The following is a 22,727-nucleotide window of genomic DNA, read 5'->3' as shown; positions in this document are numbered from 1 at the left end:
GTTAGAGTAATCCGTACCCCTTTTCTTCTAGCTCCAAACTGTGGGAACCGAAATTCACACTGTTAATTTCCATTTAAATAAGGAAAGTTAGGAAAGCCCTAATTTCCCAGAGGTCCCGGATATCTGTTAAACCACACGCCAAGCAATCAGAACACGCAATCAAAGACAAAAAGAAATAAGAAATCGTAAAAGAGAGCAAAAGGAGTTTTATTCCGAATTTGCGTATGAGCGTTACAACAAGGTAGAAGCCTCGGCTATGAGAGCTGTCGGCGAGATTCCTAGTTCTAACAACCTAAGACTGCAAAACCTAGTTGAGTCGCAGCTCGAAATAACAAAAACGGAAAGTTGCCTAATTGCTCTAAGTGCTAAGTTCGCTCCAAAAGTTCTCTTCCCCATGCCTCTCGCCTAGGACCTCTTATATACTGGATCCAAGGTCGGTTTACGCATTTCCTCTTCTGCCCTTAAGCCGCCATAGCATAAAAATGGAGATATTCCATTTTTTCCGATCTTCGTAATTATCTTCAAAATTTCGTATTTATCTGCGGAAACTCGACATTTATCTCCCCTTGTGGACCAAGCGTAAACCGTCATGCGGTTTACGGGCTGTTGGTTAAGAAATCGTAAGTTGGGCATCGAGTCGTGTCCTAGGTCCCTTTGGGCCGTCTTTCGACTCGAAGCGTTTATTACGGCTTCATTCAATAAAGAATGAACTTTCGGCGGTTTTTACGGTAAATTTTGATTAATAACTTAGAAATGGCGGGGAACGCGAGATGGGTTCGCTACGGTATTCGGGAGATAGCATCGAAGGGTAGACGAGAATGCATGGACTGATGTCGTATCAACGTTTCGGAAGATCTCGGTCGCTACGTAGCGACCGAGCTTCTGCTTGAGCTCGGTCGCTACGTAGCAACCGAGCAGAATAGGCGTTTGGTTGTTTTGCAGTGACTGAGCTTTGGCTCGAACTTGGTCGCTACGTAGCGACCGAGCGGAGCACGCATTTGGTCGCTGCATAACGATCCTTCTCGAGCTCTTGTCCGATGTTTTGCGTTTCTTTCGCAAAGGTTTTTCGTAAAGAAGAATCTATTTCGAAAGTATATTTGTCGAAGAATTCTTTTACGTTTTTCTTTTTCGGGGATTTTGACGTTAACTTCGTTGCAACCGTTTTCGACCCCAACACGGACTTTTAGACATTGATTCCGTCGTGACCAATTTTGACCCCAACAGTATCTGCTCTGTCGCCGCCGAAGCAGATGAAGAAGAAAAAACCCAAAGTTTCGCCGGCGAAGTCCTCACCGAAATCTTTTCCTCCGGCGAAATCGTTAACCCCAAAGTCAGATGACAAGGATTTTCTCCACTCTTCCCCAGTGTTTGTTTCAGATGCCCAAACTGGCCTTGTGGCCAACGAGGTTACTCAACAGGCTGGTGGCTCGGCAGATCTGGTCCCCGGCGCCGTTCTAACTTTCTCGGATAAGACAGAGATCATCGATGCCTCGACAGATCCATCTTCCGTTCTTGATGAAGTTCTACCTCTTATGCCCGAGTCGAGCTCTATGGTCCCACCTTCGAGCTCCTCTGCATCTGACCCAACAGAGGAAATTGGTAGTGTTAAAGCTGCTACCTCTGCGGCTCTGTTAATAGCTACTGCTGATGCCAATAATGTTAGATTGAGCTCGCAACTAGCTGATGAGATTACAGTAACCAAGGTTTCGGGCCCTGTTGAATTGGAGGGGGTCCAAGGTCACACTAGCGGAAGATGTACCTAGTAAGGGGTCTGATGCTGTTGCAGGAGTCGCTAAACCAGTTTCGGAAGCTGCTCAGAAAGAGCCTGTTACAACCGTCCCGCCTGCCATGACTGACTGGCGTTCCCACGCGAAGGGATTGGGTAAGAGGCTCTCCAAGAAAGGTGAAGCGTTCACTCTCCCTTCCGGCGAAGCGTGTATACAGATTCCGAATTCAGTTATCGAGAAGAACAGAAAGTCTTGGGAGCCTTTCGTCCTAGGACAATTCTGTTCTGAACCTCCTTCACAGGGAACGTTACATAACATAGTGAATGGAATTTGGAGCAAACAATATCGAGACATAGCGGTCTCAAAAATGGAGGGATTTGCTTTTCTGTTCAGAAACCCAAATGTCGCGACCACAGCCAGAGTCATTAATCAGCGGTTATGGCAAATCAAAGGCCAAACTATGTTTGTCGATAAATGGGAGCCGGGTGTGGTCCCTTCTAAACCTGAACTCACCTCAGCACCCATTTGGCTTGAACTTAGGAAAGTCCCTTTTTAGTTCTTCAATGAGGACGGTCTGGAACGGATTGCAGGGCTTGTTGGTCACCCGAAGTACTTGCACCCTATGACAAAGAACGAAACGAATCTGGAGGTTGCGAAGGTTCTTACCATCATAGACCCGAGAAAGCCACTCCCAGAGGCCGTAAATGTTCAATTTGAATCAGGTGAAATTAGCAGAGTCTTGGTGTCAAGTCCTTGGATGCCACCAGTGTGTGAGGTTTGCAAAGAAGTAGGTCACGCGTCTAAGCGCTGCCCGCTAGTGCCTAAATAGTGTTCGATCTGTAAATCTAAGGCCCATGTGTTAGCTCACTGTCCTCAAAAGAAGCGTCAAGAAGCGCCAGTCAAGAGGACAAGACGGGGAAGGTTGAAGGATACACAGAAATGGATGGTGGTGGACGCTACTGCGGATACTGCTACTCAGTCGCAGCTGCAAGTTCAGGCTGGAGCCTTCCACCAGGTTCAGTCTGAGCCCCCTAAGTCTCCTCCGGCTGCTTCTCACTCCTCCCGATCAAAAATGGAGCTTTTTGCCAAGTCGAAGCTTGGCACAGAGAAGGATAAAGCAGTAGGTGAGTCCAGTGGCACTACATCCTACCTACAACCGATGCTAACTAGATCCAGAAGTGGGTCAGGTATCTCCAGATCATCCCATTCTGAGGTCCAGCCCGACTCATCAGATATTGAATCTTCAAATCCTGAGCTAGAAAAAGGGGAATTTAGTAACATAGAGCCGGACTTCGAGCTGGTGCGAAACCGAAAGAGATTCTCAGGTATTAAGGGTCAACGGGGCAAGGGCCCCAAACTCAACTAATTTTATGTCGATAGACATTTTTTGCTGGAATGTACGCGGATTGAATAAATTCTCTCACCGCAGCGGATTAAGTAAATGGTTTAGAAAAAATTCTCCCCTTTTTGGTGGTCTTCTCGAGACTCATGTCAAGCAGGCCAAGATGAATAAGTTTATCTCAGACCTTTTTCTTGGATGGTCTTCTACGGATAATTATGGTTTTTCGCCTATCGGAAAGATTTGGATTATCTGGCATCCTTCTCTATCGGTTACTATCATCTCGAAGTCTCTGCAGATGATCACTGTGGAGGTTCGTTGGCCGGCAACTCAATCTACGATCACTATCTCTATCATCTACGCTTCAAATGACCCAGCTGAAAGAACTTCTCTATGGACGGAGCTATCACTGCTCTCTTCTACTTACGGATTGGATGCTAAACCGTGGATTGTCCTTGGTGATTTTAATCAAATCAGAGATCCGTCTGAGCATTCTACTTCCACCTCCTTGAACATTGACAAGCGTATCAGAGAGTTTAATCAATGCCTCCTGGATGTGAACGTGGAAGACTTAAATTACAGAGGAGCCACCTTCACTTGGTGGAACAAAAGAAAAAGCGCTCATGTAGCAAAGAAGCTGGATAGATGCCTCGCAAATGGTGAATGGTCCATAGAGTTCCCCTCTTCTGTCGCATTCTTTTGTAGCCCGGACTTCTCTGACCATGCTGTTGTAGCTGTCACGTTAGAGCCAGAATGATTGAAAGTAAAGAAGCCATTCAGATTCTATAATTACCTCACCTTGAACCTGGAGTTCCTCGACATGGTTGCTGCGAACTGGTTCTCATTTAACATTACAGGTTCAGCTATGTTCAGGTTGGCTAAGAAGCTCAAGCTACTTAAAAAATGCAGACGGGATTTCAGCCATCTCAACTACTCGGGCATTGAAAAAAGAACGGTTGAAGCTCACGGAAAGCTTCTCCTTGCTCAATCCTATATGCTCCAATCCCCTACCACGTCTAATGCCGCCTTGGAGCTTCAGGCTCTAAATGAATGGGAAGATCTCTCCACAGCGGAGTCGGCTTTCTTCTTTCAAAGATCTCGCATAATTTGGCTGGCCTTGGGGGATGGTAACTCTCGGGTGTTCCACAGATACGCAGCCTCTCGGAATGCTATTAACCACATACATTGCCTCTGTACGGAATCAGGAGAGCGGATTGAGTCTCAGGCTGGCATTCAAAAATTATGCATCGACTACTTCTCCGAACTTCTAGGAAGCCCGGTGGCACAATCTATGTTTACTCAAGGTGATCTTGATCTTCTATTTGATTTCAAATGCTCCACTGAGCAAGTGGTGAACTTTGACAAAAGGGTTCACAAGAGAGGAGATCAGAAGCGCTTTCTTCTCCCTGCCGAAGAACAAAACTGGTGGACCGGACGGATACTCCGCTGAGTTCTTTACAGCGTCCTGGTCTATTATCGGGCCGGAAGTCACAGATGCTATCCTGGAGTTCTTTGAGTCTGGTAGCTTATTAAAGCAATGGAACGCAGCTTCTCTGGTCCTAATACCCAAAAAGCCGAACGCCTCTCTTGCTACAGACTTCAGACCTATCTCATGCCTTAATACGGTCTATAAGGTAATTTCGAAGCTACTTGCGACCAGGCTCAAAGAGATACTCCCTCTTATGATTTTGAAATCGCAATCTGCGTTCCTGCCAGGACGATTATTAGCGGAGAATGTCTTGCTGGCTACGGATTTGGTTCAAGGTTACAACACTCATGCGCTCTCGGCTCGGGGCATGTTGAAAGTGGATCTAAGGAAAGCTTTTGATAGTGTAAGATGGGACTTCATCCTCGCCTCTCTTCGCGCCCTCGCTATACCGGAAGGATAAATCATGCTGATTTCGGAGTGTTTATCCACGGCTTCATTCTCTGTTACTGTCAACGGTGCATCGGGTGGCTTTTTCCATAGCACAAAGGGAATACGTCAAGGTGACCCCTTATCGCCGTACCTGTTTGTGCTCGCAATGGAGTGTCTCTCAAGACTGCTAATGTCGAGATATGAGTCCGGTAGCATAGGGTATCATCCGAGAACAGAGGGAATCAAGTTATCTCATCTCATGTTTGCAGATGATGTTATGATCTTCTTTGATGGGTGCAGCAACAGTCTTCACGGTATATCAGAATGTCTCGACGACTTCGCCTCGTGGTCAGGCCTTCACATGAACACTGCCAAGACAGAGCTATTTACAACGGGAATATACTAAGTGGAATCAGGAGTGATTGAAGCTTACGGGTTCTCAAAGGGAACCCTACCTATTAGATACCTCGGCCTTCCCCTGATGAGTCGCAAATTGAAGATTTCAGAGTATGCCCCACTAATGACCAAGATCACTCTATCGTTCCAATCTTGGTCTGCCAAACTTCTATCCTTCGTGGGTAGACTGCAACTGCTGAAAACTGTCATCTTTGGGACTGTTAATTTCTGGACATCAGCTTTCATGCTTCCCAAGGTTTGCATTAAAAACATAGAGTCCCTCTGTTCACGGTTTTTATGGTCAAGAAATATTGAGAGGAGGGGGCTAGCCAAGATTGCCTGGACTACAGTCTGTCTCCCGAAGAAAGAAGGTGGTCTCGGTCTGCGTAGCTTTGCTGAATGGAACTGTGTCCTGTGTCTGAAATTTATTTGGATATTGCTTTCTAAAGCTACTTCACTCTGGCTGACTGGCACAGGAGCATTCATTTAAATGAAAGCTCTTTCTGGACAATCGAGCCCTACAATAAGGATTCTTGGGCTTGGAAAAGAATCCTCAAGCTGCGTCCATTAGCGCTTCAATTCTGCAAATCTAAGCTTGGTAATGGACAGTCAGCTAGCTTCTGGTTTGACGCATGGTCCCGGTTTGGTCAGCTGATCACATTCATTGGGCCTGCTGGTCCAAGAGCCTTACGGCTGCGCAAGGAGGCGGTAGTGGTAGATGCTATTCAAGGCTCAATCTGGTCTCTTCCCCATCCGAGATCTCAGCAGGAAGTGGACTTACATTCTTATCTCACTACTATATCTCTGCCCCTAAACCCTCATATTCTTGATGATTATGAATGGATTGCTGGTGATTCCCCATTGTGTTCTTTCAGGTCCGCTACTACGTGGGAGGTGCTGAGGCCGAGGCAGGAGGAGAAAGACTGGTACGACGTGGTCTGGTTCAAGGGTTCAGTTCCGAAACATGCATTCACTATGTGGGTTACCAACTATGACAGACTACCAACGAGGTCTAGACTTGCGGCCTGGGGGCTTCCGGTTTCACCTGACTGTCCCTTCGGCTCTAGAGCGGTAGAAACAAGGGATCATCTCATCCTCACTTGCGAGTTCAGTATGGATGTATGGAAGTTTGTCGTTGATAGATGCCAGCAACCGCTTATTGCATTTACCGAATGGTCAGAGCTCCTTTCTTGGATCAGAGCACCATCCTCTCCACAGTTGCTCCTTTTGCGTAAAATAGCCACCCAAACCGTAATCTTTCACTTGTGGAAGCAAAGGAACAACTTGGTTCACAATCAGATATCACTCCTTCCTGCATCAGTGTTCCACGGAATTGACAAGGAGGTGAGAAACATCATATCAGCTAGGAGACAAAGGAAGCACTTCAAGCCTCTTATGTCTTTGTGGTTGAGATACCCATACTATTGTAGTTTTCAGTTGGTGTGTCATCTTGTTTTTTATTTCTTTTTGCCAAGGTGGTTCAAAATTAAGACTCTCTTTGTAGAAGCTTCTTTTCATTTATGATATTTACAGTTTAGCAAAAAAAGAAATGAGAGGTTATAGCGTATTGATAATATATCACTCTCTTATAAAACTCTAAATTTTTGTTGAACAGCTATGTTTAAAGATGTTATAAGAGTTTACCCCTAAAAACATCATAGGAATAAAAACTAACTTGTTTCAAAAAAAGAAGGAATACAAACTAACTTCTAGAAGATATTACTTTGTGTTATATTGCGATATTTAGGGTCTCGAACTATATTCTTATACGATATAAGAACATGTGAGCTCAATTATAATAGTAATTTTTTTTTTATTAACGTGGGGGTATCTCAGACCTACGAAGAGGTTCAGACTAATTTTTAAGGGGAGGTGCAGCCTACGGATATACACTCTCTCCGGATATTCAAATGGGCACATATCCGTGTTAGATTATCAGAATAATTTTAATAGTAATTTTACAAAGAAATTTCTAAGAAGCAGGGAAAAGCAGCAGGAAGACAACAGTATAATGGAAATGATTAGACATAGACAGCGGGATTAAGACAAGATCGTCTACCTGATTAACCAAATCAGGCTTTATTAGCAAGTAGATAGGATTTTTTAATTATGAAGTACAAGTAAGTAGTGACCCAACACGGTTATAATCTCAATGACCATATTAACTTTTCTTTCTATAGGATTTATTTTTAACAACAACTTAACATTACTGAGCTGGAATTTTGTCAATATAAATGTTTAAATTAACTATATCACGATCACTCTTACATTTATTTATGTGAAATCTGTAACTTGTCGCTTTTCCAGTTTTCCCAATACGCTCCTTTATTTCTTTATATGTTACAAAGGGATCCTTTATTTTTACAGCATAATTTTAACTTTGAATCATTGACTGTAAGCAAACTCTCTCGTAATTTATAGTGCATGTGGGCTATTTTTTTTTTCTCGTTCCATTATTTCATTTCTGCTTCCATATGAAAATTCATAATTTTTTCCGTTTGAAAAAGAGACAAATAGGAAATAAGCGAAAATCTAAAAAAAAAAAAAGAAAATCTGATTCAAATAAATATATAAGCAAATACTAAATATTATATCAATCAGCTTATTCATTCGATAGTTCAAAAAGTTGTGGTACTATATCAACCAGTTTTCTACACGTTAGAGCATTTCCAACAACCTTTTATCCTCTCATTTTTTTAAGGTTTTTGAATTCCAACAGTTCCTCATTCCCTCGAATTTTAAAGAGGTGAATAGTACACCTTCAAATTTGAGGATGCATTATTCACCTCTTTACAACACTATTTATTTTTCTGTTTTAGTCTCTACAAGTATATATGTTTGACAATAGCATGAATAACTTTTTATATATTATATTTTAGTACTTTTCGTTATATTTTCTTTAAATTATTTTGATTTAAATTATTTTATTAACATTTTTTGTATTATTTGTAGTTATATTTGACTAAATGTTATTATATTCTCTCAAAAATATTTTATTTTAATATGCTTCAAATAGTATGTTTTATTAATTTTTGAAATTTTGTGATTATATTTAATTATTAATAATTTAAGGACTAAAGTGTAAATTGCTAACTTTTCTAAAAAGAAATTTGAGGGTGACGGTTGGAGAACCACCCCTTCATCCCTTTATTTTAAAGATAGACCCCATTAAAAATAAGGGGGCTTGTTGGAGATGCTCTTGTAACAGTAGTTTTATAAATAATCGGCGCCAACGATTGGGCCAAATATTTAATAGGGGTGCGTAAGAGATTGACAAAAAGTGGTTATAAACTTACAACAAACATTTTACGCTTTGCCATTAAATACTTTTAAAGGAAATAATCTCATTCTTATTATTTGAGGAGAACTTTTTAAAATAAACATTGGCTTCATGTGTCATTCACAAGTTTGTCATTACTTATGTGTCAACACCACATTCCACCTCACATCTTTTTTAATAACTTTTTTTAGCTTAGAGTAATTACATGTCATGCCATTGGTACAAACATATAGTATAAGTTTCATTTATGCATCTTTATTGTAAACATAAGTATATTTCATGATTCCAGGCTATTGGCACATACATTTTCAAATATACAACCTTAATACGTGCCACTTTCCATAAACATAAGTATATTTCTTGTCATCCCCGAAAAAAAACAAACGCATGATTGCTTTACTGTATATTACAATCTACAGAATAAAAATTATATTATAATCTCTTTTATTTCATATTCTATATTTGTCGACCATAAAAACTATTAGTTATCTATAAATTTGAATTTGAATGTACTAGCAATGCAGATAACATAATCTCGATCATGAATCTGAATGTGCTAGCAATTTGAATTATGAATACATTTGACCATAAAGATAACATAATCAAAAAATATAACTTTATATATTTGATCATGTAAAAAATATATGGATTTGACCATACAGGTAACATAATCAAAAATATTATCTGATTATGGAAATTCGCACGTATAAAGTGATAACATCACGTTCATCTAGCAACGGCATCACAATCACGTTTAAATATGGAAAGTAAAAAATTGGGATCAAATATCACAATCACTGTTCATCATGTTTCTAATTATGGAAAGTCGCATGTTAAATCTTAATGGTTATAGAAGAAATATCATATTTGATCCCAATTTACGAATAATTATGGATGTTGACCAATCAACGACTTAATTATATTTACTTCATTTTAAGCATGAAAATATTTTTTTACGAATATACATTCCTACATCGCTGTAAATATAAAATAATCAAGACACGAAATCTTAGTTTAACATATCCGAAGTCATATTATCTCTAATTTTTTTTAATTATGCGTATAATTAGGGATTTTTTTGCATTATTTGTAGGCGTTAGAATAATGAGTTTGAACTTCCTTAAAAAAAATTCTTATAAGTTCTGCTTTTCATATTTTATTATTATATTATCTATGTTTCGTTTCTTCTTATGAAAGCAATAATTTGATTTTCTATTTTTATTTTTATCTTAATACCATAACTAAGTTTAAATAATTATTTACTTCCATAGACTAAACTTTGATTACACCTAACCAATAACACAAGTTTTTAACGGTTTAAGTAATTAATCTTATATAAACATAATCAATTTAGTCCAATCCGTCATTGTATAACATGTAATATATGAAACCCGAACTTTTACCTTCTAAATATTTATAGACTAAAAATTACACTCTTTTAGTCTATTCATCATGGCGTGGATAATCACCAAGTTAATATTAAAATGTGATGCGTTCAATTAGTCTCCCACATGTGATATGTAAAGCTCATTACCTATACGGTTATCTAACAGAAAGCACTTAATTTTGATGATATAATATGAATATTAGTGACTTTTAAGCCGCAAAGTCTTTTTTAATTATCTTATAGAATATTTTTAGTGTGGTTTATAAGAGAAAAATCATATTCAAATACAAATATAAAAATGATGCCAATAATACATAAGCATGCGGTTCGTTAGTTATTACTTATTACTTATTACTTATACTACTATCTCTCTCTTTTTGGGTGAACTTGTCTAGTTTTTTGGGTGTTGAACTTAGTTAATAATAATATATATTCAAGTGTAAATCGTAAATTTCCCTTTAGCGAAACACACACCTTACTGTTTTTTAAACTTATTATCTTAAAACGAAATCCATAAGCTATACAATGAACGAGAGAAAACTAATTAAAAGTATTCAAAAAAAAACTAATTAAAAGTAAATTCATAAAATAAACAACAGTAGCAGGGATTCCACGCATGTGTGGGTATGATAGACAAAAGAGAGACAAAAGATTCCGATCACATCATAATTTTGAGTTGGTGCAATGCAATACCAAAAAAGCAGATTCCTGTTAAATCAAAATAGCTAGAGAGCACACACGGTCCAGCACTTCAATAGATACGTTATTCATATTTTGCTCAAAACAGACCAATCAATCGAACAAGATATACTTGCCACATACAGTGTTGCTGTATGCTTGTCTATAAATCACTCCACTATTATCTGTGATTTGACACGTCCTTTTTTGTTGAGAATCACCACAACATTTCAAAACTTTTACTATAGGAAAAAACAATTTCTAACATTACAGTTACGTCTCAAGTCTCAACAAAACTAACTTAAGATGATTTGTTAGGAGAAATTCATCTTTTTCTTCTGTTTCAACAAACAAACTTTTAATTACCCCTTTCTCAACTAACAAGCCTTTAACTTAACTAAAGTGGTTGGAGTTGAAATATCTCCATCCCTGGCTAAAATGAGTGAGAAATTCTCAGAACCCATTAAAAGGAAATATTAATATAAATATTGAGTTATTCTTAAAAGAAACATGAAATGTCCCATACCATAGTTTAAAAACTCCTTTTAGGATGGAGTTGCTATTAGAGTCATGCTTTTAAATCCTCAAATCAATCAGGGCTCTTTTGACTTATTAGATAACATTAATCCAAATTTACATTAATATTTGTGAAATACTATCCTCAACTATTTTCTGTTACTTTTGTGTGGTAACTATTATTAATATTGAGTGGACTCAACAGTGAAGACTGAAGACCACGTTTAATTAACCAGAGACTAGTCAAAATGAAACAAAATAGTCTTATTTACCTCCAAATAATTGAGTTTAAGGATTTAATAGAGAGTAATCATTTCTCAACAAGGTAGGACTTAGGAGATAATAAAGCTTTGGCCTATTATATCAGAGCAAGCAAAGTACCTACAAATTAGGCCCTAAGCAACGAAGTTGGCCCCTTGATTTAGACCCACCTCCTCAAACTAGTATTTAGTTCTCTAAATATGTCAACAAAACAATCAATTAGATTCTGTTGTTATGATGATATAATGTGCGATGACACCTAAAAAACAAAAGTAATCAATGAGCTAATCAAAACCTATAGGCTTAGCTTCAACAAGTTCTTATCAGGAATATTTGTTTTATATTACAGGCTTGAGGTGCCATTAGGTCAAGCTCAACAACTAATGATTATCTATCAAGAATTTATTAAGGAATATGAAGAAAACTAGAGAGAAGCTACATAACTCAGAGAAGAGTATACAACAACTAGACAAATCTCTCAATGCTCTTTTAATACTTAAACAATGGGAAACACTCAGCGAGCAACAACGTTTAAGTCACATGGTTCCACAATCAGTATCACATGCTTTGTAGGGTTCTTTACCTGTTTTACTTTGAGAGAAACTATAGCAACAGTACAAGTTTGAGAAGCAGGGATAGAGCATTTACTAGATAACTGTTGAGAGCTGGGAACACTTTATGCATTCATTTGACTAAAAAAAAAAACAGAGTTTGGCCGTTTCACAAGGAAAAACAGAGCATTTGCTTTCAGCTATTATGATCCATTAGACAAGTAGAGGAAGGTTAAGACTTCTTTTTTTCAGAAGTTTGCTGACCAACTCGGATGACCAAGTTGAGAAGGAGGAGAGGGCACAACCCCAACTCCGACATTACCACCAAGCCCAGGCCCCATGTGGTGCAGATTCGCCATAGTACCAGGCTGTGGCGGGTGGAAGAGACCCTGGAACTGCATTTGAGATGACTGTGTTGCTGCTGCAGGGGCGTTGAAGGATGGATGTGCTGTATGGGATGGTAAATAAGCACCATGAGGCGTTTGTCCAGCTACGTTGTAATATGGAGGAGACTGAAGGTTGGAAAGATCTCTTGGGTTCTGCATCCAAATCTCAGAAGTCTCAGCCTGTTGTGTCCCCATAAAGAAAACGCAAATCAGAAATAAAGTATAACGGGAAGAAAAAAACATGTTCAAGAGGAACATAACCACCATTACCTGAGGGTTTGGAACGTAAATATTTCCATCTTTGTATTTCATGCGAGATGGATCTTCAAGTCCCATGGCGTTTCCAACTACATTCGGAGGATTAATCTGATACCCGTTAGGACTGTTGTAAGTCCCAAAACCCGTAGGACCACCTGGTACTGGCTTGAATTGCTGGATGCCATACTTAACACCATTTGAACCGGGATGTGAACCACCTCCAGGCATCAGAACATAGCTATTGCCACTTGAAGGGTGTGCATATGCTGCTGGGTTACCTGAGTAGCCTGGCATGGGCATCTGTGGAACATAGACTGGGGAGACGAACTGACGGTAAGGCATGAGACTAGGAAAATGCGAAACATGAACCTGCGGGTACATCTGTTGCATTGACCCCTGTTGTTGTTGTTGTTGTTGTTGCTGCTGCTGCAGCATGGGAATCGTAGACGGAGGGGCATTGTTCACCATGTGAGTACTTGATGCTTGCTGCATTTAGCAAAAGGATACCTAGTTAGTTTTTCTTGGCCAATGAAATGAAAGAGAAGGCTAAATGAATACAGCAGAAGCAGAAAATTACCTCCTGCTGAGATGGTAAGCCTTGTCCTCGCGAGTTTTCATCCATTGTCTGACTAAAATACGGGAAGTCATAACTACCGTGATTACCATACGCCTGCTGGAAAGGGACGAGAGTGTCAGAATTTTTTAGCATTTCCGAGTACTCGTCCAAATTGTCAGATCTATGAGCCTCCTTCTCTTCCGGCAACAGTTGCTCAGATGGAACCGATACACGTGAGTCAGATTCAGAAACTCTGAGATGATCATCAAGAATATCGATAGGCTTAACCCCCGGACCATCTGCTAAAGTCTCTGGAGCAGTAACTGGCGAACTGCAAACAGTATCAACCGAGTTACTTGAGGAAAGATACAAATGATCTTAAACTTTACATGAGATGTAACAAAACCAACTTTTAGAACTTACCTACGATCAGAGTCTCTAAGTTCTTCTGAAGAGCATGATTCCTGGAAAGCAGCAGGTTCTGAATTCATTGAAGAACTAAACTCTTGAACAAAGCTACCGAAAGTAAGCTGACATCGGTCAGTCTCTGGGAGGCGAATATGATCTGCGATGATGACATTCTGTGTTTCACTGATATGAACATGTGAAAGCTTATCTTGCAACTTAACAGCCTCTGATTCCAGTTTTGTAATATTATCAGCAGGACGACAAGCCTGAGACTTTGTTGGTGTTCCAATTACTCCAGGGTTATGTCCAACGGGTTTCTGAATCGATTTAGGCTTCCACTCCTTGTTCTGTGAGACCCCTGCATTAAGTACAGGTTGATAAAGAATATTAGTATCCAAGTCAAAATGGCTTTATTAACAATAGGTTTATGCATTGATATTTGCATACAAGTTACCTTTTGTATGGCCACCAACTTGTTGTGTCCTAGCATATTGGCTTCCTCTGTTCCCACGCTGCCTGTTCAGAAGAGGCCTATGCTTTTCCACACCGCTGGGCAAAACAGACTCTCGTGGAGTAGTTTGGCTGACTTGATCCTTCTTTGAATTTGGGGAAGATGGTCGATATGCATTTGGAGTCCCAATTTTTGACAGAGCACCAGCAGATGGATCTTTAACAATAACTTCAGAAGGTTTTCCACCAAAGCCTCCACCTCTGACTTCACGTTTAATAGCTCCCACAGGTGATGATCTAGAAACAGGAGACGGTACATGAACTGGATCTGTGGAAGACGAAACTGAATTGGTTGATGGCAAAGTAGCACCACGGGATGTCTCCTTTCCATCAGAGACTTCTTTTCTGGTAGGATGGTGTAATGGAGCAATTTCAGAATCTCTGGGCCTGACATCTGCTGCTGCTTTACAATCTTCGGTAAAACCTTGAGCCCCAGAAGAGTGATGATTGCCTAAACCACCTGTTGACCTGGAAAACAATGAAAAAAGAGCGACAATCTTAATTTTTTTCATCTAATCAAAGCATAGCTTTCTCTCGAAATTATAAGATAACAACTCCTCGGTAGGCTTTCTGTTTTCCAAGGCTACAAAACCAATGTATTTTTTGGAAAACTACAGCTACAGCGACATAACTCCTTTATAGTAACACAAAAACAATCGTTAAAGAGTATCATGCTATTAAACATGTATAAAAAAAATAAAACAAGCCAAGTCCGTGATAGACCATGCTAGAATAAGAAAAGCAGGATGCCAGGATACCGTACAATTAATGGAACATACCCTTTTTTGTTCTCAGTGGTCGCTACTTTGCTGATATTTGATGCAGGAGACTGAGCGGTAGAATGCTTCAACTCTTCATCAGCATTTGGATTAGACCTGTTGTCTCTAACAACGCGGAACTCTCTCTTGGATCCTGCACTAACATGAAACATACAAATTCAGACATAAAAACCCGCATGTGTAGATGAATATGGTCAACACATTACATGAAACTTGGAGGCCTCATCCCTCATTCCAATCACAAAGATTTAAAAACCAAAAGAATTCAAGACATGCATTTCAACCCAGTTTCATCTAATTTTTACATAACTTTTTTTGCTATTCAACCAAGTCTAACGGATTGGGACACAGACATAACGAGAAAAACGATCAAGTATATAATAATCATCACGTTGATTTACCAGTAGCAGGATTTCTCGCAAATGCATTTCGCGGAGCAGCGTTCTTAGAGAAGACATTCCTACTGTAGCCTCCTCTTCGAACATTATGTTCAGACTGTGTACGAACTTTCACTTCACTCGTAGCACTTTCAAGAGGTTTCCTAGGAAACGCATTTTGTGGAGCAGCGTTCCTAGGGAAGATATTCCTATTGTATCCTCCTCTCCGAACATTATGTTCAGGCTGTGTACGAACTTTTACTTCACTGGTAGCACTTTCAAGAGGTTTCTTTACGTTGGCAGGCTCAACCAGTACTGCATCCTGAAGCCAAAGGACAATTCGTTATATAATCAGAGCTCACACAAGACAGAGTTACAGAGGTTCGCAACACCCTATGCCACATAGAAGCGGACCTCCAAATTGAACCCAAAACCATAAAAGAAGGATCCTATTGATAGAAAAGTTGAAAAAGCTTTCGACCACCAAGTAGAAGGCACACATAAAGAAGAAATTTCATTATAAGGATGATTGGAATGTCCACTAAACCCAACAAACAAAGAAGACACCCGATGACATATACTAGTAACACAAGCAGTATTGAGCAACAACCTAGTCCCATTGTTTGTGAGATTACCTCTTTCTTCCTGTCTTTTCTTCTCTTCACCTCGTGGAATGGATCTGAAACAAAAGAAAGACTTTAGCGAACCAAAACAATGATGAAAAGAGTAACACAACTATCCAACAAACTCGTCACCCAAATAATAAACATTATTTTACAAATACCACAAAGAAAACGAAAAATCAAAACTTTATATAACCAAATCTAACATCATTCTATATAACGAGGAAAAAGAGAGACCTTGATGAATCAGCTTCTGAACAGCCTCGTCGGCGTTCATGTCAGATTCTTTTAAGGCGGCGTAGATATCGGCGTCAGAGTGGTTGCCCACGATTTCTTTAATCGATTCAATCACCTTTCTCTCTTCCTCGTCGTCGTCGGGCCCCGTCGCCCGATTACCGCCGGTTCTGGACTCAGACACCATCACCGATCAAAGGAAAGGATCGATATGAGTATCTATCAAAACGAATTGCGATCCGCGTGAGTGAGATCGTTGCTAAGTGATTCGACTCTTAAACCCTAATTTCAGAAACCGCAGCGCTCTAGGGTTTCGAATAGAGGAGAAGAAACACGAGGAGAAGAAGTCTTTGCCACGTGTCAAGAGAGTAGGGAAATTCAGGGTACGAATGGTGAACAGGGAACGACGAGGAATAATGCATTCCCTAACGTTCCTAAAAAAAATTACCATTCACAAGGAATAATAATTTCCTCTCATTCCCTTTCATTCCCTTTTTTGTAGAGAATTAAAGAACAAAATTATTCCTTGTCAAATTTGATAAGGAACAACCATTCCTTTTCATTCCTGGTATTTTATTCCCGTACATTCCTTTTTTATTCGTTCCTCTTGTTTCCCGGATGGTCACCAGTCGGACCCTCAGAAACTGGATAGATTGGAAATGACTAATTTACCCTTGTAGATAATTCATTTGATTTGTTTTTAAATGGAAATTCCTTGTTATTCAACCATGAATTTTAATTCCATTAATATTCAATTATAATTGAACTTTTTGGCATCAAATGTAACTGAACTTATTTTTAAATAAAAGATAATTCATTTGATTTTTAAATAACAGATAATTCATTTCATTTTTAAATAAAAGATAATTTATTTGATTTGATGACAAAAAAAGAAGATAATTCATTTGATTTTTAAATGAAAATTCCTTGTTTTTTTTTTGTTTTTCGATGTTTTTTCTAATGAAAAATCTTTGTTATTTAACCAAATTTTAATTCCTTTAAAACTCAATATAATTGAACTTTTTGGCATGAAATATAACTGAACTATTTATTTAAAATATTTTAAAAAAATTGTGAATTTTAAAAAATTAATGATTTTAGAATATTTCAGTGGAGTTCTTAATTAAAATTTAAAATCTCATGTTTTAAATGAGATTGTAGACCAGTTAAATAAAATCATAGTAAATTTTCCGATCCGTATGTTGTCAAGTGAGCTTAAAGTTTGCATATGCATTATCTCAAACCAAAGTTGTATTCCATCAAATGTATAGCCTTTCTACAAGAAAAAACAGTTTTAAAGATAAAATAAAAAAATAAGTGTTTTGGTTTTGCTGTGTCAGATTCTTCTTGCACAGAGCATCATCACAAGTACTGCTGTTGTATCCGAGCTCTGTTCTGTTCCCACCACAATCTTGCATTCGTTTCTCCAAACCTCTCTCGGCTACAACAACAAACAAGAGAAGCAAATGCTGTCAAGTGCTTTTGCTTATTCAAAAAGGGTAATGAGCTTTTGTTTTTTACCTGAAGCGAACACGTCTAAGCTCACGAGTCCCATCTGGTAAAGCTCTGATCGTAATGTAAACACCGTCTTCGTCTTGTTCTACCCATTCTGACTCCATGTCACTTGCATTACTCACAGAAACCTCCTCTGATTGATCATCCTCTTCTCCTTCTTCTTCCCTTGATGAACCACTACTTCTTGCGGACATATCAACCGATGATGTCTCGGTCTTGGTCCCACTTATGCTAGAGAGTTTCGGCGTCGTTGCAAGACCAGATGAATCACGGTGGTGCCGACTTTGTGTTTGTGTGGTTGGTTGGTGAGCCAGTGAGCTTTTTCCTCGAGGACATTCTTTTTGTAATGGTGGAGTTGCAGGACTGTTCTTGCTAGAGCTCTGTTACACCAAATTTATTAATTAAAGACATGTTTTAATGAATGGATGTTCAGGATTAAAGACAAAAGAGTGTAAACCTCATCTTTGGATCTAGAAGGAGCTGGAACTGGGACACTCTGCTGATTAAGTTGCTGCACATTGTATAACTCCATGACCTTCTCAAAATTCTCCCCCCACCATTTTTGAGCTTGCCATTTATCAAACATCTCACGGCTGTAAGCAAATAGATCAACACATGAAGAGCTGTCTTAGTGACTATAGACACTATAGCAACCAAGTGAACATTAATTCAAGATATGTTCTAATCATCAATGTAGAGCTTAATATGTTGCTTCTTTGATTTTGGACATGAAGAAAGTTAGTTAGATCCTACAAGTTTTCACTAAATGCTTCTCCACACAACAGTTCTTGGGGGAATCCATTTAAGATCTGAATCCACATCTCAAAAAACACTTTCTCGTTAAAAGGATGTACAGTTTCTCTGGGGACCACTTCAAGTAAAGATGTCAACACACATAGATCTAATCTTTAATATCCACTGTACTTCTCATAAGCTTGTCCCTAAGAAACACACATTCTCTATTTTTCCAAAATCAAATAAAAAACAAAATGGATTAAAGTCCATTACCTGAACCTGATCCGTTTGAGATCGTTCCCACCCTCAGGCAGTGAAACAAACGTGATAAGGACACCAGGCTCCACCTGAGCAACCCATTCTTTGACCTCATCTTCTTCTTCCTCCTCCATGAACACTGTGGACTCTGTCCTACCACTCATGGACTCAGGCGTCCCTTCTCCACTCAAAAGCCCTTTTAGCCTTGACTCCATTTCTTTCCCTAGAATCTTGGGCGTTGAGCTTCCGCTTATTCCTTGTCTCTTGTACGCGTAATGGAACCTCCCAGAAGGTGACGCAGCGTCTGAGTCACGGTTCCGGTTTGAAGAGCCTGAACACGGTTTGCACCTTTTGTAAGCACCTGATGCTTTTACTGCCATGTCTTTAATCTGAAAGATTCACATACAATGAATAATCATTCACATGATTTTACTGACAAAACTCTAAAAGAAAAAAACAAACAATGTGCACAAATTTGACTTTTTCATTTGTTATAACTCCCAAACAGACACCGAATCAGACTTAAACATGGTTCTGTCTTAGAAAGAAAAAAAAAAAACAGTTTGTGAAAGTGACATAGATAAAGAAGAGGCTTTTATCTACCTGTGACGTCAGGGACTTGATGGTCTGCTTAGGCCTTGGTGTTCCAAGAACTCTGTCATCTTCTTCTTTAGATCCACCATTTTTGGTGTTCAGCTGCTTAGAGCAAGCTATGCACGTGAGCATCTCTCTGTCTCTCTCTCTCTCTTCCTGAGGATTAAGTCTGAAGATATAAGCAAAACCCATTAAATCACATTCTCAAATCTAAAACCTTTTTCAGAGAAAACAGAATAAAGACTCAACCTTTATGCGATAGTAGCTCCTACCACTGCACTTGAACCTACAAATACACACTCGCGCAGTCGCAGCTAGCTAAATTTGATTGCTTTTCTAAACTCATGTATCACTCACTACCATTGAATAAAGGTTGGTAGGGGAAGGAGGAGAAACCGTTACGGCAGCGTAAGATTAGGACAGAGGATCTGTAGATCAGAGTTACGAACGGTTTTGCAATAAAAACTCTCTTGGATCCGTTCTTTGCGGAGTGAACCTTTTTGACTGTGAGAGATTGAACAAGAGACACTCTTTTGAACACTTTCTGAAATGCGAATCCGAATTCACAAGCAACATGCGAAAAATGGTTTAGGGTGAGAGAAAGAGAGAGAGACTTTGAGATCGCTGGACACTGCGAAAGTTTACGCACAAGTGGTGTGGTGTCTTGTGTTCCTACTTCTTCTTCCCCTTTATATTAAAAGAAAGTTCTATAGCTTTTATTGCAACTTTAATATCTGAGATTTGCCAAGTTTGATATACTATGAGTTTTCTTCTTCTTTTTTTTGTTATGTTTAGTTTTTTTTTTAAATATATATACAAAACTGATAGGTAAGAGAAATTTTATTAATTTTTTTTTAACATTACTTAATTGACAATAATTTTTTTTTTAAAAAATACTTCGTTTTTTCATATTATATAGTATCGTTTATGTTTTCACATATATTTAAAATAATTAAATGTAATGTTTTAATTTTTTAATTAAAATATAAATTTATTTGTATCTAATAATTAATGCAACAAGAGAATATGAATAAAACTGAAATTTTTGATAACATATATTTTAAAAAGATAAAATAACACTTAAAATTAAATAAATTTAAAAATTTAAAACGAGAATTAATATAAAACGGAACAAATATTATTTTCTACTATAATGAAAGTTTGAAACCTCGCTTTATTTGATACTAGATATGAGCCTGTGCGTTGCAACGGGTTTTGTTTGATGTTTTAATTTAATAAAGAAATAAAAGTAATAAATCATTTTATTATATTTTTAGGATTGTTTTTGCATATATTGTGTGAGACTTATTTTATAATTAAGAACTCATTTTTACACATAAATCCCAGTTAATATTTGTATTTTATAATCATGTGCATAGGTGAATTTTTATCAACTTTCTACTTAGTGCTAGAAAAAACATTCATACCTATTAATTTAAACTCAACCCAACCCAAATTAAGAATTAGAATGAAAAAATAGAAAGTTAAATAAGGTCAATCGAGTCATTGACAACATCATACACTTTTTTATGTAATAATTTAATATTTTATTAAAACTTATCTGATGCTTAATAATTTTCTTAAATTATTATTTCTTAATGATATATTTCAATAACTGTTGTAAACTTAAGGATTTAGAATCTGTAAGTTATTATTATTATTCATATGAAAATTACAAAGAGATAAATGGAAAGATAAAAATATGGAAAGTATACAAATACAAGTAAAAAAAAACTATGTTTTGCTGTCTCTCCTAGCCGCCTCTCTCTCTCTCCTCTTGCTGTAGCCGCCTCTCTCTCTCTCTCTAGGTATTGAGCCGGCTTATGGACCGGGCAGATTATGGACATCCATCATATGGTTTATAACACTCCCCCTTGGATGTCATAACCATTCAGAGTTTGTAATACGCTTTGGATATTGCCTCATTAAAACCTTATTAGGAAAACCCAGTGGGACAAAACCATGATAAAGGAAAAAGAGTACAACACGTATTACTCCCCCTAATATGTACCTCCGTATATGTCCTTCAAGTTGGCGCATCCCAATCTGATGGTTTAGCTTCATGGACGCCAATGACTAATGGTCTCAATACCAAGGTAAAGTAGTGCTACTGCGTTGCAAAGACATAACTTGCCTGGGATCTATCATTGTGGATCCGAGAGATAATCTGTATCAATCAAAACATATTAACTCTTCTTTGGGTTTTGGTTAGTATAATGTAATCTCAAATTCTTAGTTCCTTGTAGGTGTACATAGGATGTATTTTATCCTGTCCCAGTCCCTTATGTTCGGACATGACCTAAACCTAGACAATATGTTTACATCAATACTCATGTCCGGATGTGTATGACATGACAAATACATCAAGGCAAGGCGCCAATAGTACTTAAGGTAAGGGACGTGTATGTATTTATTTCCAGTGCCTCATGGTCGAATATGAGATAAACATATATAAGAGATTCACGGCAAGAACACATGTCCGGCCTAATATGGCTTGCCTATTACATCAAGGCGCCAATGGCACTTGGGTAAGGGACTTTACCGGACCAAGGACATATTTTTGTCCTTCTTGGGACCAAAGGATCCGTGTCCAAGTTAGGGGTACTCACGACCATGTCCTTCTTGGGACTTACAATGGGTTTGTGTCCGGACCAAGGGACCTTATGGGACAACTCAATGGGCGAGCTTTGGTCCATGTTAAAACCGTTTGAATATCTTTCTATAAGTCCTTTGATGCACAAGGATTCCATATTTTAAGATGTTCAATTTGTAATCCTAAACAAAACTTTGTTTGTCCCAAATTTTCATTTCAATCTCTTTCTTTAGATAATCGTTTGAAAGTCTCTCCAGAAGTTCATAGGATATTTTAGATCATTAACATATACTTGTATACTTTAGTTCTCGAGAACCTGTTGCATTTGACAACTCGATACTCTCTGGGACTTTTATATATATCTCATTATCCAATGGACCATACAAGTAGGCGGTTTCTACGTCTTTTAACCGCAAGTCAATTTTTTTTTTACTAAAACAAAACTTATTCGATTAGACAAAAAAATTACAGCAATGAATGATCAGATCGGATACTGAAAATATTATTAATTTTTTACCATTGCCACGTGAAAGATCACTGTTTTCTCTTTGTTTTATATTTTGTATTTTTGTTGCTTTGTCGTTCCTTTTCAATGTTTTCCACTGTATCTTTGTTCTTATATAGCTACACCTATATTAGCTCCCATATTAATATGACCTATCTGTTATAAGTAAAACACCTCACAAAGTCACAATGATCTCTGTTTTTGGGACCAAATTCTGTTCTCTCCCACGTTATGTATCTAAATCATTTATTTTTCGTAGTTAAGTGTCAATTACTAGTATTCAAAAGTCAAAACTAAACGTTGCATGTCTGAATTATAATTTCAATACAATTTGTTTTTTGTTGCAGTTTCATATTTATTATTTTTCTTAAATACTTATTATGCGCCACCCTCCCCCAGCCCC

At 38.2% G+C, this 22,727-nt stretch overlaps 3 protein-coding genes across 5 annotated transcripts; 1 reads left to right on the top strand and 2 right to left on the bottom strand.

Moving 5' to 3' along the window:
- The first annotated feature begins 4,958 nt into the window (after positions 1–4,958).
- On the top strand, positions 4,959–6,810 carry LOC106339671. The gene is made up of 3 exons (XM_013778524.1): positions 4,959–5,272; positions 5,770–6,664; positions 6,796–6,810. Exons 1-3 carry the CDS (start codon positions 4,959–4,961, stop codon positions 6,808–6,810), a joined length of 1,224 nt encoding a protein of 407 aa, XP_013633978.1.
- A 5,262-nt stretch (positions 6,811–12,072) lies between these two features.
- On the bottom strand, positions 12,073–16,458 carry LOC106317417. Of its 2 annotated transcripts, none has more exons than XM_013755249.1 (9): positions 16,128–16,458; positions 15,903–15,946; positions 15,292–15,589; positions 14,891–15,023; positions 14,056–14,579; positions 13,617–13,959; positions 13,215–13,524; positions 12,650–13,123; positions 12,073–12,532 (listed from the first exon to the last, which is right to left on the bottom strand). In XM_013755249.1, exons 1-9 carry the CDS (start codon positions 16,309–16,311, stop codon positions 12,242–12,244), a joined length of 2,601 nt encoding a protein of 866 aa, XP_013610703.1. In that variant the 5' UTR covers positions 16,312–16,458; the 3' UTR covers positions 12,073–12,241. The 2 variants fall into 2 exon arrangements, with proteins under 2 accessions (XP_013610703.1, XP_013610697.1); XM_013755243.1 differs by having other exon boundaries at positions 12,073–12,559; positions 16,128–16,457.
- A 904-nt stretch (positions 16,459–17,362) lies between these two features.
- LOC106344782 (protein Brevis radix-like 2) lies at positions 17,363–19,886 on the bottom strand. Of its 2 annotated transcripts, none has more exons than XM_013784101.1 (6): positions 19,476–19,886; positions 19,236–19,382; positions 18,648–19,021; positions 18,097–18,232; positions 17,646–18,019; positions 17,363–17,565 (listed from the first exon to the last, which is right to left on the bottom strand). In XM_013784101.1, exons 2-6 carry the CDS (start codon positions 19,356–19,358, stop codon positions 17,487–17,489), a joined length of 1,086 nt encoding a protein of 361 aa, XP_013639555.1. In that variant the 5' UTR covers positions 19,359–19,382; positions 19,476–19,886; the 3' UTR covers positions 17,363–17,486. The 2 variants fall into 2 exon arrangements, with proteins under 2 accessions (XP_013639555.1, XP_013639549.1); XM_013784095.1 differs by having other exon boundaries at positions 19,236–19,395; positions 19,476–19,883.
- Positions 19,887–22,727: the final 2,841 nt, after the last annotated feature.

This window comes from Brassica oleracea, chromosome C1 (genome assembly GCF_000695525.1).
Source record: "Brassica oleracea var. oleracea cultivar TO1000 chromosome C1, BOL, whole genome shotgun sequence".
Lineage (NCBI taxonomy): Eukaryota > Viridiplantae > Streptophyta > Magnoliopsida > Brassicales > Brassicaceae > Brassica > Brassica oleracea.
Note: the sequence above shows the minus strand (reverse complement) of the source record. Positions and strands in the feature narration are given on the sequence as shown.